The 16,371-nt window shown below is 51.8% G+C and overlaps 5 protein-coding genes across 5 annotated transcripts; 1 reads left to right on the top strand and 4 right to left on the bottom strand.

Moving 5' to 3' along the window:
- Positions 1–55: 55 nt before the first annotated feature.
- M431DRAFT_110301 (hypothetical protein) lies at positions 56–2,314 on the bottom strand (the record flags this gene model as incomplete). Its single annotated transcript, XM_024911746.1, has 3 exons — positions 56–178; positions 279–1,574; positions 1,631–2,314. The coding sequence occupies 3 exons, from the start codon at positions 2,312–2,314 to the stop codon at positions 56–58; spliced, it is 2,103 nt and encodes a 700-aa protein (XP_024777821.1).
- A 965-nt stretch (positions 2,315–3,279) lies between these two features.
- Positions 3,280–3,996, bottom strand: M431DRAFT_79555 (hypothetical protein; the record flags this gene model as incomplete). Its single annotated transcript, XM_024922833.1, has 3 exons — positions 3,280–3,472; positions 3,611–3,692; positions 3,753–3,996. The coding sequence occupies 3 exons, from the start codon at positions 3,994–3,996 to the stop codon at positions 3,280–3,282; spliced, it is 519 nt and encodes a 172-aa protein (XP_024777820.1).
- Positions 3,997–5,548: 1,552 nt separating this feature from the next.
- On the top strand, positions 5,549–7,208 carry M431DRAFT_78539 (hypothetical protein; the record flags this gene model as incomplete). The annotated part of the gene is made up of 2 exons (XM_024922709.1): positions 5,549–7,046; positions 7,105–7,208. The coding sequence occupies 2 exons, from the start codon at positions 5,549–5,551 to the stop codon at positions 7,206–7,208; spliced, it is 1,602 nt and encodes a 533-aa protein (XP_024777819.1).
- Positions 7,209–8,172: 964 nt separating this feature from the next.
- On the bottom strand, positions 8,173–13,530 carry M431DRAFT_479656 (hypothetical protein; the record flags this gene model as incomplete). The annotated part of the gene is made up of 1 exon (XM_024915791.1): positions 8,173–13,530. The coding sequence occupies one exon, from the start codon at positions 13,528–13,530 to the stop codon at positions 8,173–8,175; it is 5,358 nt and encodes a 1,785-aa protein (XP_024777818.1).
- A 2,052-nt stretch (positions 13,531–15,582) lies between these two features.
- Positions 15,583–16,047, bottom strand: M431DRAFT_3148 (hypothetical protein; the record flags this gene model as incomplete). The annotated part of the gene is made up of 1 exon (XM_024914255.1): positions 15,583–16,047. The coding sequence occupies one exon, from the start codon at positions 16,045–16,047 to the stop codon at positions 15,583–15,585; it is 465 nt and encodes a 154-aa protein (XP_024777817.1).
- Positions 16,048–16,371: the final 324 nt, after the last annotated feature.

The following is a 16,371-nucleotide window of genomic DNA, read 5'->3' as shown; positions in this document are numbered from 1 at the left end:
ATCATAGAAGATATGAAGAAAATTTTACAATACTACGTGAAATTCGACTTCTTGTCTACATCTGAACACGCAAGAGATAGCGCAGCTTTACCTGCGAGACATCGTAGCAGATGTACTCGTTGTACATGAGATATGCGCCGTCTACGTTGGTGGCACATGGCTTGTGGGAAACGTCGGGCTGTTGCTCATGTTAGCAAATGATACTCATACTTTGGTATGCATAGAACGTGGAGTAAACTGAGGAAGAGAAGAAAAATATGAAGGAAGAATCGACTCACAATCTGAATGCCCTTGAGGCCCTCATGCACCTCCCCAGCGTCCTTCCACTTTGGCGGCGCTGTCATACCCATACCCCAGGTACTCTCCATGCCTTGCGACTTTGCAGAAGTGTCGGCATTGTAGCTCGCATTGGTCAATTGCTGCATAGGGTCACCCAGCTTGGCTTCGCAGAGAAGCAGAAGCGCCTGGCCTCCGGAGATGTACGAGCAGCAGTAGTTGGCCGACTTGGATGACATATCAGCCAGGTAGATACCTTTGCCAAACATGTAACCAGAGACGGGGGCTTCCGGCGGCGCGATTCGCAGACCCTGACTAAGGATACCACCGAAATTTGTAGCGCGCGAGCCGTGCCAGAGAAGACGGCGGTTGGCGCCGATCTTGCTCTTCTCGACGTAGTCGTCGAAGCGGATGTTCTCTCCCTGTCTTTCGATTCGGAATATGTCCTGAACCTTGTAAGTGTGGCCATGGCTCTCTCCCTTGGAACCGTGAAGGTAGTCTGAGAGATACTGGAATTCAGTGCTCTCGGGGTCCAGTACCGTCATTTCGTTGAGACCTAAGCTCTGGAACTGCTTATCGAGGGGATGGACCGTGTCTGTTGATTTGTGGTCAATCTTCATAATGTCTGCAGCATCCTTCATGTCTGACAAGCTTTCTAGCAGCTCAATCTCCTTCTTGAGCAGGACACTGTCTCTGATAATGGGAGGACGGTTGCGGCCAAATGCGTGAGGAATGATGGAGTAATACATGTTGGATAGCATTTCCGTGGCATTAGCAACGGTAGTGTTCCACTTGCTGGCTGCGAGAGAGGCATCATCCATCAAGGCCGCGAGATCTTTGAGCTGTTGGAAACCACGAGTGATGGTCGTTTTGCTCAGCTTTCCTAGAGGGAGCTTGTTCGCATCGTAATTCAGGGCAGTCATAGTGGCCTGGAAATACTGCTGGTTGAAGATGAGCTCCATAAGTGACTTGACTTGGGGCTCAAGAGTGCAGTCTGCAATCTTGACCTCTTCATCGTCTTCTTTTTTCACACCGGCCTTGTCGTCGGCCTTGTTGGCATCGTCCTCGTCCTCGTCGTCTGGATTGTAGCTTCGCTCAACAAAGGCATACTTTCCTGGCTTTGGATTATCGCCTCTGTTGTCCCAAGACAATCCAGACTTGTCTTTGAACTTCTTTTCGAAGTTCTTGATTGCATCTGCTGATGTGCCGTTGCCGAGAATGGCACTCTGGCCGGTTTCTCCGACACGGCCCCACCGAGTCCATGTCTTGTATTGATTTGCTTTGGCATCAAATACAACCTGGGCAGACGCGGATCAGTATGTGGTCTATAGACACGAGCTGGACTCAAACTCACCTGAACGCGGTAAAACTTGTTATTGTTGTTGGATGCATTCGTCTGGTTTAGGGAAGCATCGTATATCAGGCCAGAATCAGGGTCAATGTATACCACGGTGTGGACCAACGGGCAGTGCTCGTCTACCGGGATTGTGAAGTCCTTCTTTTTAATGAATTGGCCCTCTGCCACCTGGCTGGCTTCTTCCGTCTCGGGCTCAGGGTCGGCAGCTTTAGCCTTGCCCTTTGCTCCTTTCGCAGCCTTGGAGCCCGTGGTTTTGGCCTTTTTGGCCTCGGGCTCTTCGTCATCGTCGCTCTTGGACACCATGATGGGTCTCTTTTTGCCATTGGTTTGTGGGCCGGCAGACTTGTCGCTGCCCCAGACATGGGTCTGTGGGTCGATTGTCTTATTCTCCTTCTCGGCCTCGAAGATCCAGGCCGGGCTGACCACAGGCAAGTCTTTGGCCTTGCCGGCAGCGACCTTTGCCGTGTTGTTGTTGTAATCGTCTTCACTGCAGACAACGTGGGTTGTGCTTTTGGCGACGGTCTTGGTGACGCTTCCGCCCAGGGATTTGATGAGCTGCTCGAGAGAGGCTTGGGTATGCTTGGAGTTGTCAAACTTGCCGCTGATGGCAATGACGCATCCGTCCAGCGGCGGCACTGCAGGAGCAGCAGGAGCCGCAGGGGCAGCCTTTCTTCGAGGCATGATGGCTGGTGGTAATGTTGGATTTGGGGAGGGAAATTAGGAAGTAGAGAGAGAAGTAATGGCCAGCTTCCTACTAGCGGCTTTTGTAATAGAAGAGCTGAAGAGGTGAATGCTGTGCTGTACAATGCTTGGTTCAACGCAGCGAAGCAGAAAGATTAAAAAGACGCGTCGACAAGATTCAATTGCGCTTTCAATGGCAAGAAAAGAAGAAGAAAAGATGAAAGTTGAGCAGCTTGATGCTCGGGGCTGAAGCTGATAATCGACGCCCATTTTAATAGTCCGCAGATTAGCTCGGGTTGGGACGGATTTCTCAGGTACAGGCGCAAATTGGCCCGGAGCTGCCTAGCTTTTAGTGGAGCCCAGCCGCTAGAAGCTGCGCAGCTGTCCCACTACGGCCGGGGCTGGTTAGCGCTGCAGCTCCCTAGCTTTTGTGGCTCCGGGGAGGCTTTACGGGCTTTACAGCGGGCTTTCCAGGCACCAGCGCGCCTAGATCTCGCTCAGCAGGCGCGCGAGAAGAACGCGGCATCACGTGGCTGGCCGAGAGCTGGGATCTCAGTGGCCTTGCTGCCTGGATTTATGGGGATGCGAGAGCTGGGATGACTAACAGCTGCAGTGGTCAATCTCTTGATATCGTCAGTCGAATCATTCATGTCACGCATGTGCTCAGTCTGGATCAGCAAGGGGATTCAATTGGCCAATGGCTTTGTCTGAGATGGAGATGGTGTCCAGTTAACATTCGTTCTACTGCTATCAATATCCATTTCTCAAAGTTCATGATACTTCAATGTTACCTAGGCATTGGTATTGTATACGGAGTCTAGGTACATGTACATGTAGATGCCCCCAAACAAACAAGGAGCATCACCACTAACCTCCCACCAGCCAACAAGAATCACTCCGTACAGCATAGAGGCTTTCATAACATCTGCCCAAAGCCCAGCTGAATCCATCCATTCAATCGACGCTTAAGGTGGCGCGACACATCCTTCCGGGCTCCTGATCTTCTTATCGCACCACGGATCCGCTGGGTTACCAGCACAGCAGCGAACTGACGCTGCCTGTTTGTGCCATTTCACGTGGCTCATGGGGCACAGAAACCTTGTCCACAGATGTTCGCCAACAAACATGGCCGTGTGTTCGCCCTTGCATTCATTGTTTCTGTGAGTGTGTCAGAGTTGCGCCTTTCATTTGGTCGAATGACAGGTTGATGGTGACTGATGATACTTGAGGGGAGAGATGAAGAGCTATGGTAGGTATAAATGATAGGTGGAAACAACAAACTCAATGTTAACTTACCGAAACATCATGCATCTACCATTAGATGCGCCAACGCCCTCCAACTGTTTCGTAATTTTAGGGTCCAAAGCACCCAGGTCATCTACCAGCCCACAGTTAGCAAAGCTAGAGAGTTCAAACAAAGCGGACAAAGGGCACCTACAACACCAGCTGTGCTTGAGCTTCATCTGAGAACAAGTGGCGTTCTGGTTGTAATCACTGCACCAAGAGAAGGTGACGTCGTTGCTCGCAGCGGGTCTTGACGGAATAAACTCATCATCTGTGCCGGCCTCCTTAACGACGCCGCTAACGTAGAAGTTTTGAGGGTCTTCAAGATACTGGGGGATACTCGCAGCTAGGACAGGGAGCCCAAGGCTGAGAAGTGCCAGGATTGAAGAGGCCTTCATGGTGATTATCTTGCTTTGACAGTTGATGGTGAGTAATGGACAAGTGTGAGTTGTGTGGAAGTGTGAGCTGTACGGAAGTATGAGTTGTATGGAAGTGTGAGTTGTGTGGAAAAGGAGAGGGCCGATCATGGCCTTTATATAATTGACGAGGACAGTATTGCAAGCCACCTATCTGATAGTTTTTCACCTATATGAGATTTTTTCACCGAAATATAGTGCAGATATTGGGGAAAGCTTTTCAATGCGAGGCGAGATTTTATTCTACCATAACTTTGTCTAGTGGTGGCCACGGTATAGCATTCGACATTTGCTATCAGCCAAACCAGATGTCGCCTCATATTTCCATCGGTGCAAACTTAATAAGTGTACCAATGCCGGCCATTTTTGCATCCTGTATTCGGGACATTGGGGCACTCCCCGAAGCTTCAACTACATGTTCAACTCGAAATGTAAAAAAAGACACTAATCGTACTCGAGTATGAGACAAGTAATGCTCGACAAAGCAAGCTGCTTTGAGGCGTGAGAATGAGAATGCAAGTTTCCAAGAATCGCATACTTTTTCGTCCATTCGGCCTCTCTCCACTTATCCCACCTCTGTTCATTTTTATGCTTCTGGTAAAGAGAAATAACTGAAGGGTTATCGCATAAGTACCTGTTCGCTCGGTGAATTAGGTAGACATTGTGAGCGTCCTCAATTTTTCCGGCAGATCAAAGTTACTTTCCAAGCAGTGGTCATATGAATGCGCCATTCACTGGGATAGTTTGGCATTGATTCACGGTGTATGTTGGCCTTCACTGGCATTATTGTGGCAATGGCAAAATAAAAGGTTTGGTACATGTATAGCATCCCGAGTTGGCAAACTGCATGTCACAGCCCAGCGACATCTACTACATGTATAGGTGGAAACGTCATGCCACGAGTAGGTACACGTAGAGCTCATTCATCTCCAATCTACTGTTTTTTCAAGCATATGTCATCACCAATGGCTTCTCCAAACATCGGACACTATCTCTAAATACATTAATTTTCCTCCAACATCTGCCTCTATTGTTTGTTTTTATTGCTAGCTACCTATGATTTTGATCAATTTGTTGGTCACACAGCTGCCAGGACGGGAAGTGGTGAAACCGGCCAATCGGGCGACAGATGGCGGTGGGGACTGAAATTGAACACCAGGCAGCAGCTGGCCCGAGAACATCAAACCAGTCCAGCGCTCTGGACAAAGGACGTGCAGCTCTTGTTCATCTCTCCATGTATATAAACACCACACATCTATCAACATCTCCCCTGTCTCTTCTTCATTCCCAATTTTCTCAATCCATCATCTACTTTCGTTCCTTCTCCTGTTATTTTAGCCAAGAGCATCAATATTTCAGATACCCCATCAGCCACTATAATCCTTAGCCTAGCACCACCAAGACACTACGCTCCCGTCTTCAGCTGCGGCTGTCCATGGCCCAGTCGATAGTTGTTTGTTTACATCTACGCTCTGGCCACTTATTTCCCCAACTTCATCTCCTTCATTTTTGATACCAATTGGCAGTGGCCACCATGTCTCAACAACCCGCAGACATGGCCACCAGCCAAAACGTCCAGTCCTGCCGTCTCCTCCAAATCCCAGCAGAGATCCTCGACAGGATAACATGGCATCTCACCACCCCCGAGCTGTGCAACCTCCGCATCACCTGCAAATCCGTCGAAGAGGCCCTCTACTACAGCTTCACCACTGAGTTCTTCACCCGCAAACAGTTCATGATCTCCGAGTTCAGCCTCAGGGCCCTCGTAGACATCTCCAAAAGCCGTCTGGCGGGACACTTGCGCCACGTACATTTCGGCCTTGACCAGCTCGGTATACACACCACCCCTTCAATGGGCGGGGAGAAAGCGCGCATGTTTGCACAGCGTTTGGTCGAGCAGGAGACGCTCTGGTCACTCGGGCTGGTTCCCAAGTACTTGACCGAGGCTTTCAGCAACTTGCCAAACTTAGAGACGGTGGTTGTCCGTGACTTCAACTCCAACAGGAGATCTCGGGATGGCCCTCACGCTCACTGGTTGAGCTACGGCACGCAAACCTTGCTGAAAGAAACTAGCGTTCGGCCTACGAATCATGGAATCTTTGGTCGGGGCTCAATGGAGTATGGCTTCGTCGACCAAATGTTCAAGGGCATTATCCACGCGCTAGGAACGGCGAATGCCCGTCCAAAGGCCATTGAAGTCATGGAGAGACAAGGCCACCCGCTTTTCGACTCTGCTTTTCATATGCATCCAGATTTTGAAGCTTCCATTATTCCTGTTCTCCGGGGTCTTAAAAGACTGCACCTAACCCTTGAAGCGAACTCGAGCGCTATTGGCGATGACGATCTACCGTATCAACGGCATAGCTTGACCAAGTTCCTACGACACTGTGATGGACTGGAGGAGCTCCGCATCAATGGAAGGCACAGCGCTAGCTTATACGATACTCGCAACAGCCTTAGAAACCTGTATGACTGGCTCACGGCGACAGACTCAACGTCTGAAACAGAAACCCAAAAAGAGGCCAAGTCGCCATCCCCCAATGGACAAACCAGCGATATCTCACTACTAAATGCTCCGATAAAGTTCCCCCGGCTGCAGAACATTAGCTTAGGCATGACGTCCTTCACCGTCGACGAGCTCGTGCGCCTCATTGCGAGGTTCGCCGACACAGTCCAGAATCTCGAACTATGGAGAATCAAACTGGTGTCCGACGACCGCACCCTTGATCAAAGCCAGGTGCTGGAAGACAGACAGATTCTCTTTGCACAGGTGCTGAAAAAGCTGCTAAACATACCCAACCTCAATCTTCGACATATCAAATTGGGTAACATGCAGCAGATATGGTATCCCGTCAATGGGCACCACATCCTGGAGGAGATAAACTTCAAGCCTACTGCAAAAACGAAGGATGAAGACGTGGATGCTGGGGTTGAACGAGTGACTGGGGGGACGTTGCAATACACGGGCACAGATTGGAGACATTTTGTGGCCTATGAGATGATTCCTCGGTTATACACCCCTAGGGTCAAATGTAAGTCTTTGAATTGAATAACAGGCATGTTGTTATTTTTGCTAACTGGTCGTGTTAGATGAGGAAGCAAGTCAAGACGAGGATAACGAAGATGAAGAGGATGAAGACAACGACGACGACGATGACAATGACGATGATGAAAATATGGATCAGGACGAGTAATCTTAGTAGATTTTACATTTCATAGGATTTGGGCCACAAGGGAATTTCCCAGTGTTTATTACTAGATAATGCGAATACTATGCAGTGTCTGCTTTCAACAGCTGGAATCATGACATTTCTCACACAAACGTGTTTCTGGTTCTTTCTTCATTCATTGTATTGGATCTCTCTTCTTCTTTTCTAATATAAATTCAGCGCGCATGCTATACAAATGCCAGCCAACAAGTTTTTTTTTAACTCATGGTATATCCTCCGCCACAACTCAACTTCACTTCACCTCATCATTCCAAAAAACTTATACCAAAAAACAACAAAATCCAAAAAGAGCAGCAAAGCGAAAGAAGAAAAAAGGAACGTGGGTGTCCGTCTATCTAAAGAGCTAAAAAGGCAGGCTTCGCACGCAGTTTAAATAAAATAAAAGAGTAATAATGATATAAAAAAATGATCCCAACACCATTTTTTTCGTCCGTTACTGATTGGTATCATAAAATCAGAGGAGCCAGCCAGCTAGCCCGCTGTTCCCTCATGTTCTATACCGGCCGAAGAAAGAAGAAAGAGGAAGAAAAAAGAGCTCTCATCTTTTTTTTTTTTGTGAGTGTGTTGGTTGGGTCCATGACTCAGATGCAAATAAAAAACACCATCTTTCTTTCGTCAAGAAAAACAAGGCTTGAGATCGTGATAAATGCCATCATACCATGTCGTGAATTCATACCCGCGTTGCCAGTTCCATTTGCGTGCGTCATGATGCAAAAAAGGTCAGATTGGTAAGAGATGAACAAAGGGAATGTGGTAAGAGTATGCCCTCTGTTCAAAGATGCATTTGTGTCGCCTAAGCATGAGCGCAAACGCCGGAAATAGAGATAAAGAACAATGAATAAATCATGAGAGCGATAGCCAAGAAGAGTCCTTTGCTGTTCCAACTTGGCTACCGTACTCGTATACGAATACTTGGGGACAAAGCTAATCAACTAAGTCCCATAAACTCGTTTTGTCGCAGGAAGCTCGAGGCAAGCTCGTCGCCACCCTGCTCAGCCGCTTCCATCCAGTGGACAGCGACGCACATCAAACCTGGATCAGTTCTAACATCACCTTCGTTGCCACCGGAGAGCTGCCCATCGCCAGAGCCGCCATTTCCAGATCCCGGGCCTCTAGAGGAAACACCTACACTGCCAAGACCGCCAGCACCGGGGCCGCCGAGGCCGCCTCTGGTGCGGCCATACTTCTCCATAACCGTTTGCTTAAACACTTCCCTCGGCTTGGACAGGGGAAGCGTTGTTCTTTCAACGTATTCGGGGTTAGATAAGTAGAACAAGGCGAGCTCACGCTGCGCCGTGGGGTATCCTTCTTTAGCGGTAATGGTCCACATTTTACCAACATCGTTAAGTCCATACGTGGTGGATGGGGGAGGGGGAGTACCAGTCGTTGACTGAGGTGTGTCGAGGGGAGTAGCGCTATCAGTAGTTGACTGGCGAGCGTGCGCATGGGCTGCAATCACCTCGTCTGCCATCTCCACCATGGTTCGGCACACCTCCGATTTCAGCTTGAGCGCTGCAAGCCCTGCGTTCCAGAAGGCTTTGCCCTTCTCCGGCCTGTCAAGGATAGAGGCAGGGACAAAGGCAGCGATGAACTGCAAGTCACGGAAGAGAGATTTTGGTCGAATTGAGGCGTCTCGGAAGAGAGTGTAAAGCTCCTTGGTGATGAGGTCTGAGTTGGACGCACCACCAGACACAATAGATCGCGTCTCCGAGTTGGACCCGCGAGATGTGAAGGAAAACCCGGTTGACGGAAGGCCGGATTGAATAGCTTGCAGTCGGCGCTCCTTGACATTGTCAATCATGCCCTCCAGCGGAGTAGGACGGGAGTTTGAGCCGTGGTCTTCCACGATGCTGGAGCCTGCATCAGATCTGTTCCATCGCGCCCTCTTCGGACCACTGGACAGCATCGAAGCGATGATGAGCTGTTCCAACTCATTCAGGGCATTCAGCTTTGCGTAAGGGTTGGGATGGACACAGAACATGTTCAAAAGACGCTGGTAAGCCTTCTTGAAGGGGAACTCATTTGAGGTTTCCTTGGGGACGGGAGGTGGATCAATCGTAGCCATGGGAGACTCTGGAGAAGCCACGGGACTGTTGTTATCGGCAGGCTCCGACATTCTGTCAGTATTGTCGGTCGGATTCCTGAGGTTTCCAAAGCTCCTCTTCTTTTCAAGACCCCTCGGCCTAGCAATTCCTGGTTTCGACATGGACTTCTTGTCAGACTTGCGACGAGCTCGTCTCTCCAGGGCATCCTTCCTATCGATGCATTGCTGACCAAGCTTTTGGAACCAGCCATCAGTCTCCGAGCCCCGTGCTAGAACTTGATTGCCCAGATCAGACAGCAACAAGCTGGTGAGAGTTTGCTTGAGCTCGTTCAAGAATCGCGTCTTTTCATCATCATTGCGATGCTGTTGAATAGTGTCGTTGGATGAAGCAGCTGTGCTTGGTCGGCCGGTGGACACGCTTGTGATTGAAGGAATCGTGTGGTGAGGAGCCGAGAAAGTTGTCGACACATTGGTAAGACTGGTGGTAGGCGAGTATCGCGATGGGGCCGAGCTGGTAGACATGGCCGGTTGGAACGGTGACCAAAATGTGCCCGAAGAATCAACAGGCGACGCCTTGTCAAAATATTCTTGTCCATCGGGAATATCTGCGAGCATTCCACCAGTCCTCGAGTGGCTATGCCTTGACGAGTCCAAAGAGTGATGACTGGTGTTGTTGCTTGTCATGGATCTCAGATCGCGAGCAAAGGAACTGGAACGCCCAGATGACGATGACGTATGGCGTCTATCTTGCTCGCTGATGATGCTCGTAGAGTCATCACCAGCCCACGAGTGATCGCGGTCTCTTGCTTTGCTGCGATCATACACCAGCTTGTCACGCTTATACAGCTCGCTTGACCACAGTACTGGCGCATCTCGAAGAGTTTCCCCAACCAGCTTACTGATGCATCGGTCCACCTCACAATTGAACCGGTGGATCCTCTCCTCTCCCTGGCAGAAATTCTCAATTCCGTACTGGTGCAGCCACATGGAGGTCATCTCTGCCTGATCATCGCTAAGCTTGTTCGGCCCGCCTTGCTCCTCCGAAGCGGCCAGGAGGTCCATAATCTGCGATTCGGTGCGGTAGAGATAGGAGGCACTAGGACCGCGGTTGTTGTGAGCTCTTGACCGCTGAAACGAGCTCCAACGACGCGGCATACCCATGGTCTTGAGAGCCTGACAAATGTCACGGCTGTGCGCATATTCCTTGGAATTGCGAACGTCGGTCACGTACCACATCTTGTCGCGGATGGCATTGACGCGCTTCATCATGGTGTCGATTAGGCCCTCGTGGCGTTCTTGGCTTTGTTTCAGCCAAACCAGCCAAGCATCGTACTCTTCGATAGCAGATGCAGAGCGGCGAATGGCGTCGCGTGGTCCCCTAGCTAGAATGTTGATCAGAGCAGCGAATCCGTCCTGTCTGAGAGAGCTCGATGCCAGCGCCGTAAGCTGGTTCAGCGTCTTCCAGTACATGTGTGCCGAAACAAAGTCTGCCTGAGCTTTTGACTGAGATGAGGCCGCCTTGAGCATAGTGATTAAGACAGGTTCGGACTCTTCGGGTTCCTTTGGCGTCAAGTCGGTAGTGGAAATTGTACCATCGACGCCCATTTGCTTTCGGTAAGGGTTCCGGCTGGCAACAGTCTTCTCTGGCTGAATGATTCTGTTTCGTGATGTGTATTTCCTGAGACCCGAAGCCCGATTGCTGAGCTGCGCTCGTCCACGCTCAGGCTCCAGGCTGCGAGGAATCTCATAATCTTCCACCAGCTTCAGAACAGAGTTTCGCAGCTGATGATAGTCCTTGTCCAGCTCTGGGCGTTGCGATGCCTCATCCTCATCGGTGTCGGTGCTGGACGAGTTTTCCTCGTCCTCGAGCTCATCATCCGGATCGTAGGTCATCTGTGTAGATAGGCTCTTTCCGTCAGGGGAGATGAAGAGAACTACCCACCTCTCGGCACATGGGTGGCTTGATCCGCGAACGACATCTGAGCCAAGATTTTGCTGCATTTCATGGATGGCGAGTCTGAGGCGATAGCCATCATCCTCATACTTGCTCAGGCGTCTTTGCTCCTCAGGGTCCTCGGCAGGAGGAGAGTAGCGTGGGGTTGCAGTGTTGAGGTCGTAGATGAAGTCGCGAGACGTGGTGGCGTCACTCATGATGGATGAGGCACTGGTGCTGATAATCGAGGCCGTATCAAAGCTGTTCTTGTGGTGATTGGCCATGGAGATAGGCTGGGAGATGGCCGACAGCCCAGAAATGGAGGCTGGACCCGAACGTGCGGAGTGGGGCCGCTTCTCCGGGAAGAGAGCATTCACCAGCGTTGCCAGATCAGCAGGGCTGATGACCAAGTAGGGGCGGACCTCAACAGTCTCCCTGAGGGAGGTGATTGATCTGGCCGGCAGAAGCTTAGCAGCAGGAACCTTGGATCGGGTACCTTGGAATCTGGCGAGGATGTTCTCCACATGGCCTTTGATCTTGGGTGGGATGTTCACGGGGACGCAGGTGGCCGAAGGCTTTCCGCTCCACATGCTTGAAACGTATTCATGGGCTTTCATGGCAACCTTTTTCAGGATCTTCTCCCGGGCATAGGGAGTGATGTGATACTCAGCTAGCATGCCATAGTATTCGGGGTGGATGATGACCCCGAGCAGGAAGACAAAGAAGAGGCATCTCCAGACGAGCCATTTGGAGGTGTTCTCCACAAACTTGTTTTCGAGCTTGCTCAGGATGGCATTTCCAAGTTCCAGGAGGCCCTCAGGGATACCGGTAGCATCCTCGTCGTCGACCAGCTCAAACAAGCCGTTGACGGCGCGGTCGTAAAAGTCCTTGGCTGCGAGTTCATCCGACTGGTTCCAGTCTGACAGGTTGAATCGGGTGCCATGCTGATCCTCTGCGCGATCCAGCAGAAAGGCACCGTCTTCAAGGATCTTCATCAGGTACCACTCCATCTTGGATTTACCAGACCAATCGCGCATAGCTGTCCAGATGTTTAGCACACAAATCAGGAAGTGTTCACCGGCAGACTTGGGTTCGGCTATCAGCCTGGCCAGGACCGTGGCCCAGATGTCGGTGCGTCGCTGGTCCTCGGAGCTATCTGGGCCGGCCGAATTGGCAAAACAAGCATGGATCAGGATCGAGAGGGGATCATGTCTCTGGAAAGAAAGGAGCCTCTCGATATCTGTGTTAGAGGTGCTACGTCCCGAGGCACTTGCATGGGGCCGGTTGGGGTTCCTCGTGGGGAATGGGAGAACTGACTCAACCGGCTCCAAACCTTTGTGGAAATTCAAAAAGACATTCAATTCTGAGCTCGAGAGGGCACATATGCGAGTGGCAAGGTAGTCTGGGTTGGTTCGGATCTGGGTCAGAAACTCGATAAAGGTCTCTCTGGCGGAAGCAGAGATGTCATGCAAAAACGGGGTGATGGACTTGAGCGGATCGACGACGCCAACTGTGGAGTTAGTGGGTGTGTCCAGGCTCTCGGACGAGCCCAGGGCGGCAGAGGAGGACAGAGATTCCAGCTCCGGCTCCAAAAGAGCATATCGGCGGAGCTCATCGCAGCTCTTGCGGACGTCGTGAATAGCATTGTACAGGGCCGCAAAGTTGTCCTTGTCGTCTTTCCGGAAGCTCTCAACAAGGTAGCGATGGGCCATTTCGCCGCAGCGAGTCAGGCGGGCGCTCAATGCAGTAGAAATGAGGCTCCTCTGCAGGCGGATTCGAGTGTTGGCGCGCTTGCGCTCCTGGTATTTGGAGAGGCGCACAACATGGGCAAGCTCCTCAAGCGTGGTGTTGTCACTGTCCCGCACCAGGTGGGTATTCGTGTACATGGACGTATCCTGTAGCAAGGGCTTCTTGGTATACTTTGACCCCGGTAGAGTCTCGTTGGACGAGCTCGTCGGAGTCAGCGGGCGGTAGTTGGAGCCATGCCTTGCGTTGCTAGAGTTTGGCAGGTTTGGCTGTGCCACAATGGCCTTTCGAGAGGCCATGGGAGACTGATGGCGGGGGTGACGTCCACGGCGAGGTTGGACATCATCGCTCAGGCGCAAAGCCAAGGTCTGGGGGATGTCGGAGGAGCGAGTGGGCGTCGGGCTGGGACTTCGCGACTCGTACCGCTTTGGCCGCTGAGCATCCACGCCGTTGTTGTTACTTGTGTTGTTATTGGCGCCGTTGTTCTTGTCCGGTGACGGAGTGGAAGATCTCGATTCGTGCGTAACCGTGGGTGACACGGCTGAACCAGTGGCATGAACCATCAGTACACGAGTGCAATGTCAAATTTCCGGGAGAAAGCTGGGCCAGAGGACGGCGGCAACGTACGTGGGGAGGATTGAATGCAGTCTGGCGATGAGAGAGAGCGTTGCATGGGGATCATTCTTGTTCCCTGGACAAGGTGAGTGGGTATAGTAGGGCTCAAAGGCCGTTGAACTATGGCTCGACCGGCGACTACCGAGACGGGCTAGTTGTTTTGACTTGCAGCTTCAGCGGTCGAGGGCGATGAAGAAAGAAGCCGAGGGTATAAGACAGGTATAGATGGATGTAGAGATCAGCTCTGAGCTGGCGAGAGAGAGACAGGCGGCGAGATGTAGGAGGTTGGGAGAAAAAAAGAGGTCGAGGGTGGTGGGCTGGTTAATAGGTAAAAGAGCTCGGCGGCAGTTTTTTGGAGGGGCTCGGGTGCGGAGGTTTCGCAGCCAAAGGTAAAAAAAGTATGGGAGGTAATCCAAGTAAAAAGGTATCAAACAGGACTCTGGCGCAGAGCCAGCTCCTCTGCTATCCGATACAAAAAAAACCTTAAAAACAGTAAGAATAGGAGAGACGGCTGAGACCAAGGCCAAAGGCAGCAGCTGACGAGCTAATAATAATACTGCTATTATTATTATTAAGATATGGATGCGAGAGAGAAGGCTGGACAAGGTCGAAGTGCCAAGGGAGAGGGACTGGAAGTGATTGAAGCTGTAAGGCACAATGCGCTGGAGCCGGCGTGGGGTAGCAAAAACAGGCCTGGTGCTTAGCGCTGCTCCCAGGCTGGGCCCCACCGATAGCACGGCAATGGGGCTGCTAGGGTCGAGTTTATAGGGCCTGTCGCCGCTGGATCGCGAGGGTTCGGCGGCTGGAGGTGGAGTGTTTTTTTCTTCTTCCTTCGGCTTTGCTTTGCTGGTGTTTGACAGCTGTCTGCCCCTGGGAGTATTTTCAAGTGCTTGCTGGCACTCGTATATCCAAAGGTACTGTGCTGGCTATTTTAGACGTCGGGCTGGGCCGGACTGGACCAGGCCATCTTTTCTCTGTGCAGGTGCGGTGTAGGCAGAGCGAATAGAAGAACGAAGACGGGAGTGACGTGAGTGTATCGGGGGGTGCTGACGAAGAGACGACGGGAGAGAGAGCACGAGTCGTCAACGGTCAAGTTTGCTGGCACTGGCACTGGCACCTTTGGGACAGGCAGGCAGGCAGGCAGGCAGGGCAATATCGGTATGTAGGTCTCGAATCAAGACCAGACGGCAAATCTCGGTGCGAGGAACGTATGGGTGTACTCTCTCGTTGGCCTAGTGGCGATGATATGATACGATCGCTTTTTAGTCGACGGCCGGCGCTACACAAGGGCACGAGCAGCCAGCAGAATTTCACAGCAGACACGGCAGTGTACAAGTAGGATACGATTTGATACGTTTTTCTGGCAGAGGAAGGGAAGAGTGGCGGTGGCTTTTCGAGACGAGACGAGATACGAATTACACAAACAAAACAGCGTGGAGGCATGATATACTACCCGCACCCGTCACGCAGCAAGCGGGCTTACATGTTCCATGTTCCATGGCACATTGCATACAGTCCAGTCCAGTCCAGTCCAGTCCAGTTATGCCTGAGCAGGTACTCGTACATATGTGCGTGCCTAGCATTTGATGCAATACTTACGACGAGTTACGGCTTCCATCCGTGGCTACCTTACCTTCTCTTACCTTACTGTACGATCGAATGGACGAAAGAGGGCGATGCGATGCATCCATCCATGCACACACAGAGACGAGAGACGGCGGCGTTGGGCTGGCTGGGCCACACAACCGACACACGCTTCCTCTGGTCTGGCTCGCGCTCACGCTCACGCTCATTCATGCTCACGCTTCCCGCGCGCTGCTGCTGCTTGCTTGCTGCACAGACACACGCATACATACATAGCATGCAGCCGTACGGGAAGCGTGGGAGCCAGACTGTGCGCGCAAGTGACTCAAAAAGCGACGAGGGTGCGCGCGGTTGTCTGGTTGCAAGTGGTCGGGAGCAGCAGATGAGTTGGCAGTGCATTGCATTGGCATCGTGCCTCAACCCCATCCGGACGCAATCGCATCCACCGGCCAATCCATGTCCACCACGAAACGGCCCCAGGCCCTCGCAGGCCTCGCCCAATCTGCGTCGTCCACGCCATGCGGCAGCAACGAGATGGATGCCAGCTCACGCACAAGGGCCCAATCAGGCGCCGCGCCCGACACCTCCATGCGTCCCAACGGCTCCCCTTTGCCTCCCGGCGGTCCAGCATCCAGCATCTCCCAGCAAGCACCGGCAGTAGCACCAAGCATGTCCGTCCAACCAACCGCCTCTGGTCTCGCATCGCCATCCGCGCGCTCCCTTGCTCTTCCTTGCTCTCTTGCTCTCTTCTCTTCTCTTCTCTTCTCGTCGTCTGTCTCCGTTTCTGCCCCCGAGCGCCCCGACCGATCACGAACAAACCCGCCCCTTCGGCCAATGGCCCAGGCAGTTCGTCTTCCGTTATGCGCCGCGTCGCCTGACATGCAACAACCGCGAGCAAGTGTGTCGTGAATAATCCATCCATACCTAATACCTTACCTTACCGTTGCCCTGTGCCGTGACTATCCAAACATGTACCAGCCCAGCCCAGCCAGTCAGCAAGGCGAAGCAACAAATCAACATAACCATTTCGAGTTTGAGTGGTGGGTACATCTTTTTTTTTTCCCTCGGCGGGCCTCGCCTAGTGCCTCTTACAAGACAGACTCCACAGCTTCCTTCTTCAAGCTCGCTGCAGTGTAATGCATACCGTAATCGAATGGATTGGATGTCATTCCATCTTGCACCAATTTTTGCTCCCGTATTCCAGA

Source organism: Trichoderma harzianum (genome assembly GCF_003025095.1).
Source record: "Trichoderma harzianum CBS 226.95 unplaced genomic scaffold M431scaffold_3, whole genome shotgun sequence".
NCBI lineage: Eukaryota > Fungi > Ascomycota > Sordariomycetes > Hypocreales > Hypocreaceae > Trichoderma > Trichoderma harzianum.
Note: the sequence above shows the minus strand (reverse complement) of the source record. Positions and strands in the feature narration are given on the sequence as shown.